The sequence below is a fragment of the Aotus nancymaae genome, unplaced genomic scaffold (genome assembly GCF_030222135.1).
Source record: "Aotus nancymaae isolate 86718 unplaced genomic scaffold, 86718_ANA_hifiasm-v0.15.2.pri h1tg000018l, whole genome shotgun sequence".
In the NCBI taxonomy this organism is placed as follows: domain Eukaryota; kingdom Metazoa; phylum Chordata; class Mammalia; order Primates; family Aotidae; genus Aotus; species Aotus nancymaae.
In genome coordinates this window covers 8,261,289-8,279,695 of record NW_026988430.1, presented here as the reverse complement: position 1 = coordinate 8,279,695, position 18,407 = coordinate 8,261,289, and the positions used below count along the sequence as shown (strand labels likewise).

The 18,407-nt window shown below is 48.9% G+C and overlaps 1 protein-coding gene across 2 annotated transcripts in view; it reads left to right on the top strand.

The window, feature by feature from the left end:
- LOC135275741 (5'(3')-deoxyribonucleotidase, mitochondrial) overlaps positions 1-17,826 on the top strand; it is a 35,941-nt gene extending 18,115 nt beyond the window's left edge. Inside the window, exons 4-5 of one of the 2 annotated variants that reach the window (XM_064378242.1) lie at positions 15,281-15,395; positions 17,212-17,826. In XM_064378242.1, the coding sequence (XP_064234312.1) occupies positions 15,281-15,395; positions 17,212-17,354 (258 nt within the window). In that variant the 3' untranslated portion in view covers positions 17,355-17,826. Of the gene's footprint in view, positions 1-15,280; positions 15,414-17,211 lie in introns of both variants that reach the window. The other variant, XM_064378241.1, reaches the window with a different exon arrangement.
- Positions 17,827-18,407: the final 581 nt, after the last annotated feature.

Sequence of the window (18,407 nt, the reverse complement as noted above, 5' to 3'; positions counted from 1 at the left end):
TTTTTTTTGGCAGGGGCAGCGTCTCGCTATGTCACTCAGGCTGGAGTGCAGTGGCGCCATCTCAACTCAGTGTAACATCTGCCTCCCACGTTCAAGCAATCCTCCTGCCTCAGCCTCCTGAGTAGCTGGGATTACAGGTGCATGCCACCACGCCCAGCTAGTTTTTAAATTTTTAATAGAAATGGGTTTCATCACATTAGCCAAGCTGGTCTTGAGCTCCTGACCTTGTGATCTACCCGCTCAGCCTCCCAGAGTGCTGGGATCACAGATGTGAGCCACCGCGCCCGGCCTTGGTTTTTCTTTGATGTGTTTTAAACATAATACATGGGCCGGGCACGGTGGCTAACGCCTGTAATCCCAACACTTTGGGAGGCTGAGGCAGGCAGATCATGAGGTCAGGAGTTCAAGTCCAGACTGGCCAACATGGTGAAACCTCATCTCTACTAAAAAATACAAAAATTAGCTGGACATGATGGCTCGTGCCTGTAATCCCAGCTACTTGGGAGGCTGAGGTAGGAGAATTACTTGAACCAGGACCCGGGAGGCGGAGGTTGCAGTGAGCCGAGATTGCGCCACTGTACTCTGGCCTGGGCTACAGAGAGAGACTCCATCTCAAATAATAATAATAATAATACATGTATTTAACAAAGCTTACATCCTGTATGGTTTTCCTTTTCTGCTTAGTAATACATTTTTAGCCTTTTTTCTGTTGTCAAACACTCTCTTCAGAAATAGGATTTTTTTTTTTTTGAGGCAGAGTCTAGCTCTGTGTCCCAGGCTGGAGTGCAGTGGCATGATTTGGGCTAACTGCAACTTCTACCTCCTGGGTTTAAGTGATTCTCATACCTCCGCCTCCCAAGCAGCTGAAACAACAAGTGTGTGTTACCATGCCCGCCGAATTTTTTATATTTTTAATAGAGGTGGGGTTTCACCATGTTGGCCAGGTTGGTCTCAAACTCCTGGCCTCAAAGTGGTCTGCCCACCTTGGCCTCCCAAAGTCCTGGGATTATAGGTGGAAGCCACCACGCCTGGCTAGAAACATGATTGTTAATAGCTGAAGGTGTCTTGTGAGTAAGTCTTTGTACGGTCATGTCCTTAGGGTGAATTCCAAGAAATAGAACTCCTGGGTCATGTGAGAAAAGGTAGGGTTTGGGTAAATGTCACACAGAAAATTTATTCACTTCCACTGCACCAGCCGTGGGCAGGGTCCTCTCCTGCCAGTGGGTAGGCTGGGCCACGTAGGGTCAGTCAGTAGAGGAAGTGGGCCGTTGAACAAACACACGAAGACGGGAAAGTGCGTGGCACATTTGAGGAATTCGGGATGAATTTGTTGGCTGGTGGCTACAGGGGCTGTTAGGAGTGGGGTTGGGCCGGGTGAAGTGGATTAGTTTATTCAGATCTCCCAGCTGTCGTCATGGTTTGGACACACCACCACCTCTAACCCTAGAACTAAGACAAGGGGGAAAGTGTGGGCGAGATGTGAGTAAGACGAAGCTTGCTCCAGGCACCCCCGGCCCACCGTTTATGCCCCTCCCAGCCCTGTAGACCGGCACTTCTTCCCTGGCTGAGGGCGGGCAGGTATTAACAGTTCCTCTGCTCCATGCCTGGGGGTGGCAAGGAAGGGCTGGGGGTGGGTCTCGGGACATGTCTGCACAGGACAGAGGTCTCCAACATGGTAGCCCCAGTCTAGGCTCAGGCCCCAGACCACGCACACTTCCTCGCCAGCTCCGTGCACCAAGTAGGATCAGCCTTTGTGGCCAGAAGTGGGAACTTTTCTCCTTGGTTGATTTTCTTTCAAGACCCAGTCAGAGGATGGGAACCTGACTGCCATCAGCTCTCCCTCTTTCTCACATGGAGGGAGTTGAGTTGGGTGACATTCAGGTTACCAGAACCTTCTTTCTGGTTGGAAAGAAGGTTTGCCAACATTCTAAACCCAAACCGCTGGGTAATGGTTAACAGTAGCCAAGCTGGTCGTATATGCCTGCAAGGGCTTGCCCTGTAGTGATGCATTTAGCCTCATAGTAGCCCTAGACAATAGGTACTGTTATTATCCCTGTTCTACAGATGGGGAGACTGAGGCACAGGGTCAGCAGCCAGAAAGTGGGGAGTCGGACTTCAGAGCCCGTGCTCTGCTCCTCGGCCTCAGTGCCTCTTCTCGGACTCCCTGACTCAGAACTGAAGCAGCATGACCTGTATCTTTCACCCTGCAGAGAGATTTTAAAATCCATGGCAAGTTCTTCCTGCACGGGCGTGACATTTTACTCTGAAATTTTCCCGTTCAACAAGGGGAGTAATCACAAGCCAAATTAAGGGAGGGGCTTGGGTGCAAAGGGGAATGTGCTCTTCTGACTTGAAGTCTGGTTTCCAGATGACATGTCTGCCTCATTCAACATTGATTTTTAGAATAAATGTCAAAAATTCCCACTTCAGGCCGGGTGCAGTGGCTCATGCTTGTAATCCCACTTTGGGAGGCTGAGGCAGGAGGATCACTTGAACCTAGGAGTTGGAGACCGGCCTGGACAACACAGTGATACCCCATCTCTACTAAAAAAAAATGAGCTGGGTGTGCTGGTGTGTGTCTGTAGTTGCAGCATTTTGGGAAGCTGAGGTGGGAGGATTGCTTGAGCCTGGGAGGTCAAGGCTGCAGTGAGCTATGATCATGCCTCTGCATTCCAGGCTTAGTGACAGAGTAAGTCTCTGTCTCAAAAAATAAATAAATAAATAAATAAATAACCAACCTACTTCTTAATTGAGCCTCTTCCTTTAACCTGGAATAAAAACATAAAAACCTAGACTTTTTTTTTTTTTTTTTTTTTTTGAGACAGAGTCTCGTTCTGTGGCCCAGGCTGGAGTGCAGTGGCGTGATCCCAACTCACTGCAATCTCCGCCTCTTGGGTTCAAGCAATTCTCCTGCCTCAGCCTCCCAAGTAACTGGGATTACAGGCAACTGCCACCATGCCTGGCTAATTTTTGTATTTTTAGTAGAGATGGAGTTTCACCACATTGGCTAGGCTAGTCTCAAACTCCTGACCTCAAGTGATCCACCCACCTCGGGCCCCTAAAGTGCTGGGGTTACAGACGTGAGCTAACGCACCTGGCCAATATAGACCTTTTTTTTTTTTTTAATATAATGAATTATACTTCTTTGCACGTGTGTGTGTGTGTGTGTATTTTGTTTTTGAGACAGGGTCTTGCTCTGTCACCCAGGCTGGAGTGTAGTGGCACGATCATAGCTCACTGCAGCCTCTTAACTCCTGGGCTCAGGTGGTCCTCTTGTCTCAGCCTCCCACTGGTTAGGATTACAGGCACATGCCACCACACCCAGCTAATTAAAAACATGTTTTTGAAGATGGGGTCTCCCTGTGTTGCCTAGGCTGGTCTCTAACTCCTGGCCTCAAGTGGTCCTCTTGCCTTGGCCTTCCAAAGTGCTGAGATTATAGGGATGAGCCATCGTGCCTGGTCATAATACTTTTAAGGTGGCCTAGATCAAGCCATTCATTCTGAAAACCTCCAGCTTTATGGTATTATTTTTCTAACAATGTCATTCACCCACCTCTCACACCTGCATACCCCACCCTCCCTGATTTGAGGCTTGTCTTGGGATCTGCTCATCTAAGTGGAGCAGGACTTTGTCCCTTCCAACATTCTACCTGCCATGGATCGTGTTTAACTCATAGAGCTCTGGTTCTAATGTGTGCATTTGGTGGTGGGCCTGTGAGCCACATGGCACAGGAAGGGCAGGGAGGTAGGGATGAGAGCTGCCAGCCATCTGCCCCTCTGATCTTTTCCAGCACTATCCTCTGCCAGCATCCCCCTTTACTCCTGTGTCTTCTTGGTAATCACTGGTCTCTTTGCTCTCGAGGTGGTTCATGGACTTCCTGCCTGCACCCCTGGGTCTTGGAGAGAGGGCCTCCCCTGGGAGTCCTGCCCACAGTTCTTTAGCTACATGTAGTTTTAGGTTCCATGGCAGGCATTTTTCCTGATTCTGGTCTAGAACAGAACCACTTTATGCTTGCATACCTTTACATACATCTGGGCTGAACTATTTTCTCCCTAGAGCTTTCAGGAACCAAAATGGTGATCAGGTGATGAGCAAGCCTTCTTCCAAACAGCTGCTGATAAACCCAACAGACGGTTCCTTGTCCAAGCCTACCCTTGTCCACTGAGGTGTCCCTCTGAGGCAAATCTGAGCTAAAGGCACAATGCCCCCACCAGCGTGCACATTGTTACAGCCGATGAACCTACCTCTATGCACTATGGCCACCCAGAGCCCATAGTTTACATCAGGGTTCACTCCTAGTATCCTGTGTTCCGTAATGTTGATAAAAGGGGTGGCTATGCATTGTGCAGGGGTGGAGGGTATATGGGAAATCTGTACCTCTGCTCAATTTTTCTGTGACTAAAAAGTAAAGGCTATTAAAATCCACAGTGAATGAGAGTCCCTCTTGCTCCATATCCTCTCCAGCATTTGGCGTTGTCAGGGCTCTGGATTTTGGCCTTTCTCATGCATGTGTAGTAGTGCCTCATTGTTGTTTTAATTTGCATTTCCTTGATTAATGATATTGAACATCTTTTTAACTAAATAGCCCTTTGTATGTTTTCTGTGATGAAGTGTTCAAGCCTTTTGCCTAGTTTCTCACTGAGTTGCTTGTGAGTTGTGAGGGTTCTTTATATATGCTAGAAACAAGTTCTTTATCAGATAATGTGTTTTACAAATATTCTGTCCCAGTCTGTGCTTTGTATTTTATTTTATTTTATTTTTTTTGAGATGGTGTCTCTCTCTGTTGCCCAGGCTGGAGTGCAGTGGCACAATCTTGGCTCACTGCAACATCCGCCTTCTAGGTTCAAATGATTCTCCTGCCTTAGCCTCCTGAGTAGCTGGGATTGCAGGCATGTACCACCATACCAGGCTAATTTTTGTATTTTTAGTAGAGACGGGATTTCACCATGTTGGTCAGACTGGTCTCGAACTCCTGACCTTGTGATCAACCCACCTTAGCCTCTCAAAGTGCTGGGATTACAGGTGTGAGCCACTGTGCCCAGGCTTCTCTTTTTTTTTCTTTTTGGAGAGACAGGGTTTTGCTCTGGCACCCTGACTGGAGTGCAGTGGCATGATCATGGCTCACTGTAGCTGTGACTCCCTGGGCTGAAGTGATCCTCCCACCTTAACCTCCTGAGTAGCTAGGACTACAGGCAAGTGCCATTATGCCCAGCTAATTTTTAAAACTTGTTTTTTGTAGAGATGGAGTCTTGCTATGTTGCCCAAACTGGTCTTGAACTCCTGGACTCAAGCAATCCTCCTGCCTCAGCCTCCCAAAGTGCTGAGATTACAGGCAAATTTTCTCAACAGAGTCTTTAGAAGAGCAGAAGTTTTATATGTTTAGATTTTTTATTTAGGTTATGATCTTTTTTTTTTTTTTTGAGATGAAGTTTCACTCTGTCACCCAGGCTGGAGTGCAACAACACAATCCCGGCTCACTGCAACCTCCACCTCCTAGGTTCAAGGGAATCTCCCTGCCTCAGCCTCCTGAGAAGCTGGGATTATAGGAGCCCGCCACCACACCCGGATAATTTTTTTCTATTTTTAGTAGAGATAGGGTTTCATCATGTTGGCCAGGCTGGTCTCGAACTCCTGACTTCAGGTAATCCACCTGCCTTGGCCTCCCAAAGAGTTGGGATTACAGGCGTGAGCCACTGCGCCTAGCCACTGTAGTTTTATAGTAAGTTTTGAAAGCAGTGTGAGTTTTCCAAAATTATTCTTGGTTTAAAAAATTGTTTTGGCTATTCTAGGTCCTTTATATTTCTACTGAAAGCTTAGAACAGGCTTCTCAGTTTCCACAAAGAACCTAGTGAAAATTTGATTGCAAGTGCATTGTAGCTATGCAGCTAAACAATATTGGATCTTCTGATCCGCGAGCACACACACCTCCTCATTTATATAGGACACCTTTAACTTCTCTCAGCAATGTTCTGCAGCTTCAGTGCACCAGTCTTCCACATACTATGTCAAATTTGTCTCAATTTCATGGTGTATTTTGTTTGGCACAGAGACTATCTTTATAAAAATAATTTTTTAAATTTTATAGTGGTTAATACACATAAAATTTATTATTTTAAGTGTACAGTTCAGCTGATTTTATTTATTTATTTATTTGTTTATTTATTTATTATAGAGACAGGGTTTCACCATGTTGGTCAGGCTGATCTCGAACTCCTGACTTCAGGTGATCCGCCCACCTTGGCCTCCCAAAGTGCTGGGATTACAGGTGTGAGCCACTGCACCCGGCCACAGCCGATTTTATTTTTAATGTTATTACAAACTTTTTTGTTTAATTGCAGTTTCCAAATGTATATAAGTGGTTTTTTAATTTTAATTTTTAATTTTTTGGGTATATATTAGATATGTCTATGAGGTACATTAGATAGATGTTTTGATGCAGGCATGCAATGTGTAACAAACACATCAGGGCAGATGGGGTATCTGTTACCTCAAATATTCAATCCTTTGTGTTACAGGCAATCCGATTATATATGTAGTTATTTTTAAATGAGCAACTTTTTTTTTTTAGGTGGAGTCTCGCTCTGTAGCTCAGGCTGGAGTACAGTGGTGCGATCTCTGCTTACTGCAACCTCCGCCTCCTGGGTTCCAGAGATTCTTCTGCCTCAGCCTCCCGAGTAGCTGAAACTACAGGCGCACGCCACCAGTCCTGGCTAATTTTTGTATTTTTGTATTTTTTATATTTTTCGCCATGTTGGCCAGGCGGGTCTTGAACTCCTGACCTCAGGTGATCCACCTGCCTTGGCCTCCCAAGGTGCTGGGATTACAGGTGTGAGCCACCTTGACCAGCCATGAACAACTAAATTATTTTTTGACTATATTCACCCTGTTGTGCTAGCAAATACTAGGTCTTATTCATTCTTTCTATTTTTTTGTACCCATTAACCCTCTCTACTTCCCCCCAGATACTCCTCCACTCGCCTTCCCAGCCTCTGGTAACCATCCTCCTATGCTCTATCTCCATGAGTTCAGTTGTTTTAATTTTTAGCTCCCATAGTGAGAACATGTGACATTCTTTCTGTGCCTGGCTTATTTCACTTAACATAATGACCTCCAGTGCCATCCACGTTGTTGCCAACGACAGGCTCTCATTCTTTTATGGCTGAATAGTCCTCAATTGTGTGTATTTACCACATTTTAAAAATCCAGTCATCTGCTGATGTACACTGAGGTTGCTTCCAAATCTTGGCTGTTGTGAATAGTGCCGCAGTAAACGTGGGAACGCAGATATCTTTTCCATACACTATTTTCCTTTTGTTTGGTGGTGGGGGGCGGGATATATGCCTAGGAGTGGGATTGCTGGATTGTAAGGTATCTCTATTTTCAGAGGAACCTCCATTACATTCCCACCAAGAGTGTACGAGGGTTTTCTTTTCTGCTTCTTCTCTCCAGCATTTGTTCCTGCCTGACTTTTGGATAAATGCCATTTCGACTGGCGTGAGATGATACCTGCTTGTAGTTTTATTTGTATTTCTCTGAGGATCAGCGATGTCGAGCACCTTTTTATATACCTGTTTGTCATTTGCATGTCTTTTGTTGTGACAGGGTCTCGCTCTGTAGCCCAGGCTGGAGTGCAGTAGTGTGAACACAGGTCACTGTAGCCTCAACCTCCTGGGCTGAAGCTATCTTTCTACCTCAGCCTGCTGAGTAGCTGCGACTATTGGGTGTGTGCCACCAAGCCCGACTAATTTTTTTTTTTTTTTTGAGACAGCGTTTTGCTCTGTCTCCCAGACTGGTGTATAAGTGGTGCAATCATGGCTCATTGCAGCCTTGACTTCCCAGCCTCAATCAATCCTCCCACCTTAGCCTCCCAAATAGCTGGGACTACAAGTGTATGCCACCATGCCTGGCTAATTTTTGTGTTTTTTGTAGAGACGAGGTCTCAGTGTGTAGCCCAGACTGGTCTTGGACACCAGGGCTCAAGCAACCTGCCCGCCTCAGCCTCCCAAAGTGCTGAGATTATGGGTGTAAGCCACCGCGCCTGGCCTCCCCGATGTTTTCTTTTAGTAGATTTTGTATATGTCTAGAGAAAGGGGTCTAGTTTAATTCTTTTGCCTATGGATATCCAGTTTTCCAGTGCCATTTATTAAAGAGACTGTCTTTGTCCCAATGTATGTTCTTGGCACCTTTGTCAAAAATGAGTTCATAGATTTATCTGTGTGTTTTGTATTTTTTTTTTTTTTAAAGATGGAGTCTTGCTCTGTTGCCCAGACTGGAGTGCAGTGGTGCCATTTTGGCTCACTGCAACCTCCACCTCCCGGGTTCAAGCAGTTCTCCTGCCTCAGCTTCTGGAATAGCTGAACTACAGGCGTGTGCCACCACACACAGCTAATTTTTGTATTTTAAGTAGAGATGAGGTTTCACCATGTTAGCCAGGCTAATCTCGAACTCCTGACCTCAGACAATCTGCCTGCCTCAGCCTCCCAAAGAGCTGGGATTACAGTGTGAGCCACCATGCCCAGCCTGGTTCTGTATTCTTATCCACTGATCTATGTGTCTGTTTTTATGCCAGTAACATATCATTTGGGATACTGTAACTCTATAGTATAATTTAAAGTTAGGTAATGTGATTCTTCTAGTTTTGTTCCTTTTGCTTAGGATAGCTGTGGGTATTCTGGAACTTTTGTGGTTCTATATAAATTTTAGGGTTTTTTTCCTATTTCTATGAAGAATGTCATTGACATTTTAATAGGGATTGAATTAAATCTGTAAATTGCTTTGGGTAGTATCAACTTTTTTTTTTTTTTTTTTCAAAGACAGAGTCTTGCTCTGTTACCAGGTGCCAGGCTGGAGTGCAGAGGCAAGATCTCGGCTCACTGTAACCTCCGCCTCCCAGGTTCAAGCAATTCTCCTGCCTCAACCTCCCGAGTAGCTGGGACTACAGGCGTGTGCCACCACGCCCAGCTAATTTTTGTATTTTAGTAGAGATAAGGTTTCACCATGTTGGCCAGGATGGTCTTGATCTCTTAACCTTGTGATCGGCCCACCTCAGCTTCCCAAAGTGCTGGGATTACAGGCGTGAGCCACCGTGCCCGGTCAGTATGAACGTTTTAACTATATTTATTCTTTGAATCCATGGACATGGAATGAATATCTTTCCACTTTTTGTATCTTCAATTTCTTGTATCAATGTTTTATAGGTTTCATGGTAGAGCTCTTTCACTTGGGTTAATTACTAGATATTTTATTTTATTCGTAGCTATTTTAAATGAGATTCCTTTCTTAATTTTTTTTCAGATTGTTCACTGTTGGCATATACAAGTGCTACTGATTTTTGCATATTGATTTGGTATCCTGCAACTTTGCCGACTTTATCAGTTCTAGTAGTTTTTTGGTGGAGTCTTTAGGTTTTTCCAAATATAAGATCATGTCATCTTCAAACAAGGACAATTTGACTTCTTTCTTTCTAATTTGGATGCCCTTTATTTCTTTCTCTTGTCTGATTGCTCTGGCTAGGACTTCTAGTACTATGCTGAATAACAGTGGTGACAGTGGGCATTCTTGTCATGTTCCTGATCTTACAGAAAAGGGTTTCAGTTTTTTCCCATCCAGTATGATACTAGCCATATATAGTCTGCCATATATGGCTTTTATTATGTTATGTTCCTTCCATACCCAGTTTTTTGAGGGTTTTTATCATGAAAGGCTATTGAATTTTATCAAATACTTTTTCAGCATCAATTGAACTAATCATATGGTTTTTGTCCTTCATTCTGTTGATATATCGCATTAATTGATTTGCATTTGCTGGACTATCCTTGCATCCCAGGGATAAGTCCCACTTGGTCATGCCGAATGATCTTTTTAATATGTTGTTGAATTCGATTTGCTAATATTTTGTTGAGGATTTTTGCATCAATATTTATCAGCGATATTGGCCTATAGTTTTCTTTCTTTCTTTTTTTTTTTTTTGATGTGTTTTTGTCTGGTTTTGGTATCATGGTAATACTGGGCTCATAGAATGAGTTCGGAAGTATTCCTTCCTTCTGTCTACTTCTGAATAGTTTGAGTAGGATTGGTATTAGTTCTTTGTGTTTGGTAGAATTCAGCAATGAAGCCATTGGGTGCTGGCCTTTTCTTTGCTGGGAGACTTTTTTTATGGCTTCAGTTTTTGTTACTTGCTATCGGTCTGTTTGTTTGGATTTCTCCATAGCTCGGTCTGGGTAGATTGCACATGTCTAGGTGTCCGTTTCTTCTAGATTTTCTAAGGTATTGGCATGTAGTTGCTCATAGTGGCCACTAACGATCCTTTATAGCTCCGTGATATCAGTTGTAATGTCTCCTTTGTCAACTCTGATTTTATTTATTTGGGTCATCTCTCTTTTTTTCTTAATTAGTCTGGCTAAAGGTTTGTCATTTTGTTTACCTTTCCAAAAAACCAACTTTTTGTTTCTTTTCACAAAACCAATCTTTTGTATTTTTTATTCATTTCATATTCATTTATTTTGCTCTGCTCTTTTTTTTTTTTTTTTTTTTTTTGAGACAGAGTTTTGCTCTTGTTGCCCAGGCTGGAGTGCAATGGTGCTCACTGCAACTTCCGCCTCTTGGGTTCAAACGATTGTCCTGCCTCAGCCTCCCGAGTAGCTGGGATTACAGGCATGTGCCACTACACCCAGCTAATTTTGTATTTTTAGTAGAGACGGGGTTTCTCCATGTTGGTCAGTCTGATCTTGAACTTCTGACCTCAGGTGATCTGCTCGCCTCGGCATCCCAAATTGTTGGGATTACAGGCATGAGCCACCATTCCTGACTGTTTCTTTTCTTCTATTAATTTTGAGTTTCATTTGCTCTTTTTTTTTTGAGACAAGAGTCTTACTCTGTTGCCCAGGCTGGAGTGCAGTGGTGCAATCTCGGCTCACTGCAACCTCTGCCTTCCAGGTTCAAGCAGTTCTTCTGCCTTAGCCCCTTGAGTAGCTAGGATTACAGGTGTGTGCCACCACGTCCAGGTAATTTTTGGATTTTTAGTAGAGACGGGGTTTCACCATGTTGGCCAGGCTGGGTCTCGAACTCATGACCTTGTGATCTGCCTGCCTCGGCCTCCCAAAGTGCTGGGATGACAGGTGTGAGCCACTGCACCTGGCCTGCTCTTGTTTTTCTATTTCTTTAGGGTGCATCATTATGTTGTTTACTTGAAGTTTTTCCTCTTTTTAAAATTTTTTGTTTTCTTCTTTTCTGATGTGGCATGCTTCGTCCTGCTTCTGCCACACCCCATAGGTGTTGGTATGTTGTGCTTCTGTTATCATGTGTTTCAAGAAATGTTTCAATTTCCTTAATTTCTTCATTGACCCACTTCATTCAGGAGCATATTGTTTAATGTTTCCGTGTTTGTATAGTTTCCAAAATTCCTCGTTATTGATTTCTAGTTTTATTTCAAAAATATATGTGATTTTTGTATATTGACCTTGTATCCTGTTACTTTGGCAAATTAATAGTTCTAGTTGCTTTATGTAGATGATTTGGGGCTATGAAGGTTTAGTTATAATAATTACATTTATTTAGTACATCTTGTGTCCGGCGTTGCTTCAGGTGTCCTCACGGAGTTTTTACGCAATCATACCAGCAACACTGTGAGGAAACTGACCTCACGGTGGAAGTCACTGGCTTGCCCAGGTTTCCAGCTCACATGTCTCAGAAGCACAGGGGGAAGAGGGGGGCTTAGGGCCTAACTTTGAGGATAAGACAAAAAGCTAGAATCCTTTTTCTGAGGATTTTCTGGGTGCCAGGTGCAGTACTGAGACTTTGATGCACAGTTTTCCACTGAATCCCAAAGGCACCCACGAGGTAGATGCTGTTCTCATCCCTGTGTCACTGCACAGGGACCAAGCAGCCTGCTGAGGGAGAGACACTCCCGTGAAAAGCTGGTGGTATCTTTGAGCAGTGGCCACGCGAGTTCTCATGGCCAGGCTCCAGGAGGCTCCGGGGAAACCCCAGGCCTTTTTCTATTTTTACCTCCTACCATATATATATATATCACCTCAGGTGATCTACCTGGCTTGGCTTCCCAAAGTACTGGGATTACAGGCGTGAGCCACAGTGCCTGACATCATATATAAAATTTAACCCTGGCCAGGCATGGTGGTTCACGCCTGTAATCCTAGCACTTGGGAGGCCAAGGCAGGCAGATCACAAGTTCAGGAGTTTGAGACCAGCCTGGCCAACATGGTGAAACCCCGTCTCTACTAAAAATACAAAAAACTTAACCAGGTGTGGTGTGGGTGCCTGTGATCCCAGCTTCTTGGGAGGCTGAGGCAAGATAGTCGCTTGAACCTGGGAGGTGGAGGTTGCAGCGAGCTGAGATCATGCCACTGCACTCTAGCCTGGGGGACAGAGCAAAACTGTTTCAAAAAAAATTAACCCCAAATGGGTTAAATACATATAAATACATATATACATATAAAAGCTAAAAGTACAAAACTTCTGTTCTTCAAAAGATCCTATTCAGAAAATGAAAAGGCAAATCACAGATCATAAAAAAATTTGCAAAATGCATAGTCTGATAAAGGACTGGTTTCTAGAAGCATAAAGAACTCTCAAAACTCAAGACAAACAGCCCACTTTGTTTTGCCACTTGTGTGACCGCTGGTGAGTCACGGACCCTCTCTGAGCCTCAGTTTCTTCATCTGTACGGGATCTAGTCACCACTGTCATGGTGTGTCATTCTCCCACAAACCCTTTCTGCAGAGCAGCTCTGTGTGTTGTCTGCAGGTTGGCGCCGGTCCAAGATAAAACACGGAAATGGGTGTGTGTGACTGGACGCGTTCATGGCAATTTGACAGTGCTGCAGTGTTCAGGCACGTGATTTGATTTCACGTCTTACAAAAGCGTGGGTCACAATGCACTGGAAATTAAAAAAACAAAACCTGACCCTTCTCTTCCCACATCCCCAGATTTTCCGTATTCCAGCCACACTCCAGGGTTTTCCCCATTCCTCAAACGCCTGAACACCTGCCTGCCTTAGAACATCAGCGTCTGTGGTTCCTCTGCCTGGAATGTTCCTGCTGACCTGCGGAGAGCTGGCCGCCTTGTCAGTCGGGTCCAGAGCTGATGCCGCCCTCTCAGTGAGGCCTCCCTGCGTGGCTGAAGCTCTGTGCTGACCGCAGAGCCCTCGCCCACCGGCTGGGGTTGTCTGTGGCCCGTGGGCCTCCTCCTGCATTGTGTGCTCTGTGGGTCTCCTGTTCACCATTGTCTCTCTGGTTCCTAGAATTGTACCTCATGCAATATTGGCTAAATAACTGCACAAGAAAGGCACCCGCCACCACGCCTGGCTAGGTTTTTTGTATTTTTTTGCATTTTTAGTAGAGACAGGGTTTCATCATGTTGGCCAGGCTGGTCTCAAACTCCTGACCTGGAAGGTTGCCATGAGGTTTAGATACGATGACGGACACTTCGTGCCTGTGCAGTAGGTCTGCTAAAAACATTAGCCTCAGGCTCCTACCCCCAATCCAGCCTGCACGAGCAATTTACAGTTGAGTGGGGCAGATGTGAAGTAAGTTACAGAGACGTATAGCTCCGATTGTGACATTGCTAGGAAAGACAGAGTGGGAAGGCTCAGGGAAGGCTGAGAGGATGACAGCTTTAGAAGGATAGGTGCTCTGGGCTAGGAGAAGGGCCCTGTGTGCACGTGTGTGTGTATGTGTATGCATGTGTTCTTGTGTGTGCATGTGTGCATGCAGGTGTGTCTGCTGTGCATGTGTGCATGTGTGCACACAGGCGTCCATGAAGGAATGTTCTAATCAGAGGAAATGGCACATGTGAGGCTCTGAGCAGGAAAAAGCAAAACAGTCAAGCAGTGAGAGGAGGTTGTTGTGGGTGGGTAAGGTAAGCGAGGTGGCCACAGAGCAAGGTGACGCTGGGACCACCACAGGGCTGGAGCCAGCCTGCTTTGCAGACCCAGCCTTGTTCTCATGTCCTGTGTGCTGGCTGGTTGCAGAGGGTCATGTGGTGTCTGCCTTTGTGAAGCGGGACTGCTGAAGTGACTTGCAACTGGAAGAAAGCCAGCCCAAGGCACCCATGTCCCATCCCCTTGTCATACACAGGGGAAAACGGAGTCCCTAAGAGGGCACGGACCTGCCTGGGCTCTGCCCCAGGGTGGCGGCCGATGCACTGAGCTCCCTTCGCAGACAGGGATACTCAGCGTGAGTTTCTGTTTGTTTGTGCAGGAACCAGAGGAGCTTTGGGAAAAAGTGCCTCCAGTCCTGCCCCTCCTCAGCTGGGGGTCTGCTGCTGGTTGACATCTGTAGTTGTAACAGGGTCTGTGCGTTAAGGCGTTGGTTGCCAATGTCAGAAATCACCCAGGGTGTTGGAATCTGGGTGGCTGTAGAGACAGCCTGGAGCTGGGCAGGGCTCAGTCAGGGTGCCTGGGCCCCACGGGCCAGAGCAGGTGCTGTGCTTAGGCGGCGCTGCACTGGGGTGGTGAGAGCAGTCGGGACCTGCTACCCTGCAGGAAAAGTTTCCCCAGGAAATCGAGGAAAGGGGAAAGGGTGCCGAGAGCCCACCAGCGGCAAGAGGGTACTGGTGGCTGGCCAGGCCCCGTCTACTCCCCGCCCCTGGGGAGCGCCAGCACCCCAGCTTGCTGTCCCTCAGCCCAGACACGCCCTGCCCCATTTTCGTTAGCGCCTGGAACGAGCTGTGTGCTAGGAGTGCCCCTGGGGTCAGCTTGCCTGTCCTGAAGAAAGCCTTCCTTGGGCAGCCTGTGGCTTCTTTGTGGGCCTGTGGGGTGTTATGTAACTCATTGTTTAAGAGGGCCTTGACAACTGTCACCTGGCTGTAGGCTCCCTGAGGGCAGGAACTGTTTTTTGTCTTGGTTTTCTTTGTTCAGTGCCCAACAGAGCGCACTGCCCGCACGCAGGTGGGGCAGGAGGTGGCAGTGGCCCAGCGGGCGGTGGGGGTGGCAGACATGGCTGCCCTCTGCTCCCTGCACCTGGGTGGTGCTGTGCAGTGTTCGCTGGTGTGTTAGGAGCAGGCCTGGGTTTGCTGTGACTGCTGCTTTCCAGCTGCAGGGGTGTGGACCAGCCACGCGCGCTCCCTGAGTGCCAGCGTCCTGGGCTGGAGGGCTGGACTCTTCCCAGCACTGACTGCCTGGAGCTGGGCCTTGGCGTCAGGCCCCATCCCTCCCTGCCCTGTTAGCTGAGGTCTAGGCTGGCCCCTGCCCTGCCTCTTGGTCGACTCCCAGTTCTGATGTCCCTTTCTTCTCACCACCCGCCCCCGCCTGCTGGCGTCCAGTATGCCTGGGTGGAGAAGCACCTCGGCCCTGACTTTCTGGAGCAGATTGTGCTGACCAGAGACAAGACCGTGGTCTCTGCCGACCTTCTCATAGACGACCGACCGGACATCACAGGCAAGTGGCCTGCGGCAGGTGAGGAGCACGTGGGGAGGGCCCGCGCCTTGGCCTCCTTCTCCGGGGCGGTGAGCGCTCAGTCGCCTCCTGCCTCTACCCGCCCCTCTTAGTTACCAGCTGTTTGCCAGGCACTGAACTCCTCCCCTCCGTGTGGGCTGTGGCCTGGTGCTCCTGGGAGCTGGGAGGAGTGGGTGCCGGCCTCAGGGTTAGCTTGAGGGGTGGCCTTGGGGGAGTCCCTTCAGCTCCAAAGCCTTTACTTCCTCATGTAACATGGGGACTCAATTCTGGTTTCCAAATGTTTGTTTTTAGCAACAAAACCCTTTTTTCCCCCAAAAGCAATGTGGACTAATGTAATGAATGACAGGAGGGCGGAGCAGAGCTCCTGCGGGGAAGGTGGGTTGGGACAGAAAACCCTCCTCCCAAAAATCAAGCCAGTCAGTGTTGAACTGCGTAGAAAGGAGAGGGAGGCCGGTGGCGCGGTGACTCACGTGAGCCTGTGATCCCGGCACTTTGGGAGGCTGATGCAGGTGGGTGGCTTGAGCCCAGGAGTTTGAAACCACCTTGGCCAACATAGCGAGACCCTGTCTCTGCTAAAGGTACAACAAATATCTGGGCGGGATGGTTCATGCCTGTAGTCCCAGCTACTCCAGGGGCTGAAGTGGGAGGATTGTTTGAGCCCACGAGTTGGAGACCAGCCTTGGCAACTGGTGAGACTCCTGTCCCTACCAAAAAAACAAAAAAATTAGCTGGTCCTGGTGGCGCATGCCTGTGGTCCCTGCTACTCTGGTGGCTGAGGTGGGAGAATCACCTGAGCCGGGGAGGTAGAGGCTGCAGCAAGCTGTGATCGCACCACTGCACTCCAATCTAGGTGACAGCGTAAGACCCTGTCTCAAAAAAACAAAACAAAACAGGAGAGGGGAAGTTTATTGGTTTACCTAACCGAAAACAGGGTAAGGAGAGCTTCGGCCGTGGAATCTAGGCGTTGAAACTGCCCGTGAGCGTTGTTTCTCTGCCTCAGGGCTCTGCCCTGGCCTGGCTCTCCAGCATCCCCGGGTAACCGTCTCCTCCTGGAAGCCATCAGTAGTTTCGGGTTACAGCCTAGTCTTTTGGACACCCCAGTGGGAAAATACCTTCTAGTTTTTCCCTGATGGTTTTGGAACTGGCTTGAGAAACATGCCACCTCTGTCACTTCATCCAGAGGGTGGACTCCACGAGTGCACCCGTCCCACCCTCCCCAGCCTCGTGGCCTCCCGGGAGAGCCAGGGCAGACAGTGGCCTGTGGGGGCCCATGACCCTGAGGGCCCAGAGGCCGGCTTGGCCTCCATCTCCAGCCACAGGGAGCTGGGGCAGGTGCATAACCCAAAGGGGTGGCGTCCCACCAGCAGCACCAGTGTGGACATGAGGGCTTGAGGCCTGGGGAGGCTGTAGGGCCTATGGTCAGCGGCTGGGGAGCTGCAGAGCTGGTGCCACTTGGCCTTCCCACAGCGGGCCAGCAGGATAGCAGGGCACGGAGAGGGAAGTCTGGGGAGCACCGGGCGGCATGAACCAGCACATGTCCCTCGGCAGCGCTGGTGGCGATGGCGGCCCGCGCAGTCAGTCCCTGTCCACTGAGCACTGGCTGCGCGTGCTGAGGGCCTCCTTGCTGCGTCTCACGCCATCCTCACACCCGCTGTGAGGCAGGTGTATGTTCTCTCACACTCCACAGAGGAAACAAGTTTCTGCAAGGCCGGAGGCCTGCTGGATACCCAGGTTTCCGCCCTCGGCAGCTGCGCTCCAGGTCTCCGAGGCTGAGCTGATGCCGCTTTCCCACCCACAGGGGCTGAGCCAACCCCCAGCTGGGAGCACGTCCTCTTCACTGCCTGTCACAACCGGCACCTGCAGCTGCAGCCCCCCCGTCGCAGGCTGCACTCGTGGGCAGACGATTGGAAGGCCATTCTGGACAGCAAGCGGCCCCGCTGAGCTGAGCTGGACTGTACTTTGTGGGGCTCCAACCTCAGGGCTCCCGGCTGGGGGCCTGTGGGGCCAGTGTGCTAGCTGGGGGGGTCCCTCCCAGACTCCCAGGGCCCGTGACCTCCTGCTGCATGTCCCTTCCCTTCCCCAGCCCTGCCAGGCCTTAACCTGATCTCGGGGCAGGGCTGGGCCCTCCGCACCCTTGGACACAGATATGTGGTCCCAGGCCATTGAGCCTAACCTCAGGCAGCAGGCTGCAAGCTGCCAGAAGCTGGGGGGCTCAGGAAGGGGAGGAGTTGAGGCCACTGTTCAGGGGGCTGGCGGCCCTCTCCACTCCCTAGCAAGTTCTCCGAGGCAGAGAGGGGGTTCCCTTTTCCTGGGTCTGCAGCCATCAGCAAGGAGGGCCAGGAACCTGGCAACCAAGGTGCTTCCAGGTGGGGACGAGCCCCTCATGGTTTCAGCCATGGCACCCCTTATTCCAGCGGCCCTACCACAGCACCCCTTATTCCAGCAGCCCCGCCCCGCCTGCTCACTCCACACGACCTGCTGTGTATTCAGCAAACACTCATTAGGTGACAGCGGCCACCAGGCTCTGTGCTGGGGGACGATACCGGCCCTGGCCTCAACCAGCTCAGAGGTTTTTTGCACCTCTGTCCCCAGGGCCCCACTCAGGGCCCAGCAGAGAGTCCGTAGGCTTGAACGTGTCTTGAGTGCATGAAAAATAAATGCTGTCCACGTGTGTAGCTCGAGGCTGTGGCCTGCCCCCAGGTCCTCTGGCGTCTGCCCTCCTGGGGACCCAGCTTCAAGTCTTGTGTCTGGGGGGTTCCTCTGCACTGAAGACAGGCGGAGGAAGGCATGACTTCAGCCCCTGCCTTGCAGGCTGGGCCCTAGCGGGGGTCCCCTCAGGCCACCCACCCACTCTGGTGGGTGAGGCTTAGAAGATGGGTCCCAGGCACTTGGCCGCCCTCTCCAGTGCCTCCTTCCTACACCTTCCCCAGTACCCAGAGCTGGGTCCCCATCCTCTGCTCTTCTCCCAAGGCCAAGTTTCTGTGGGACTGCAGG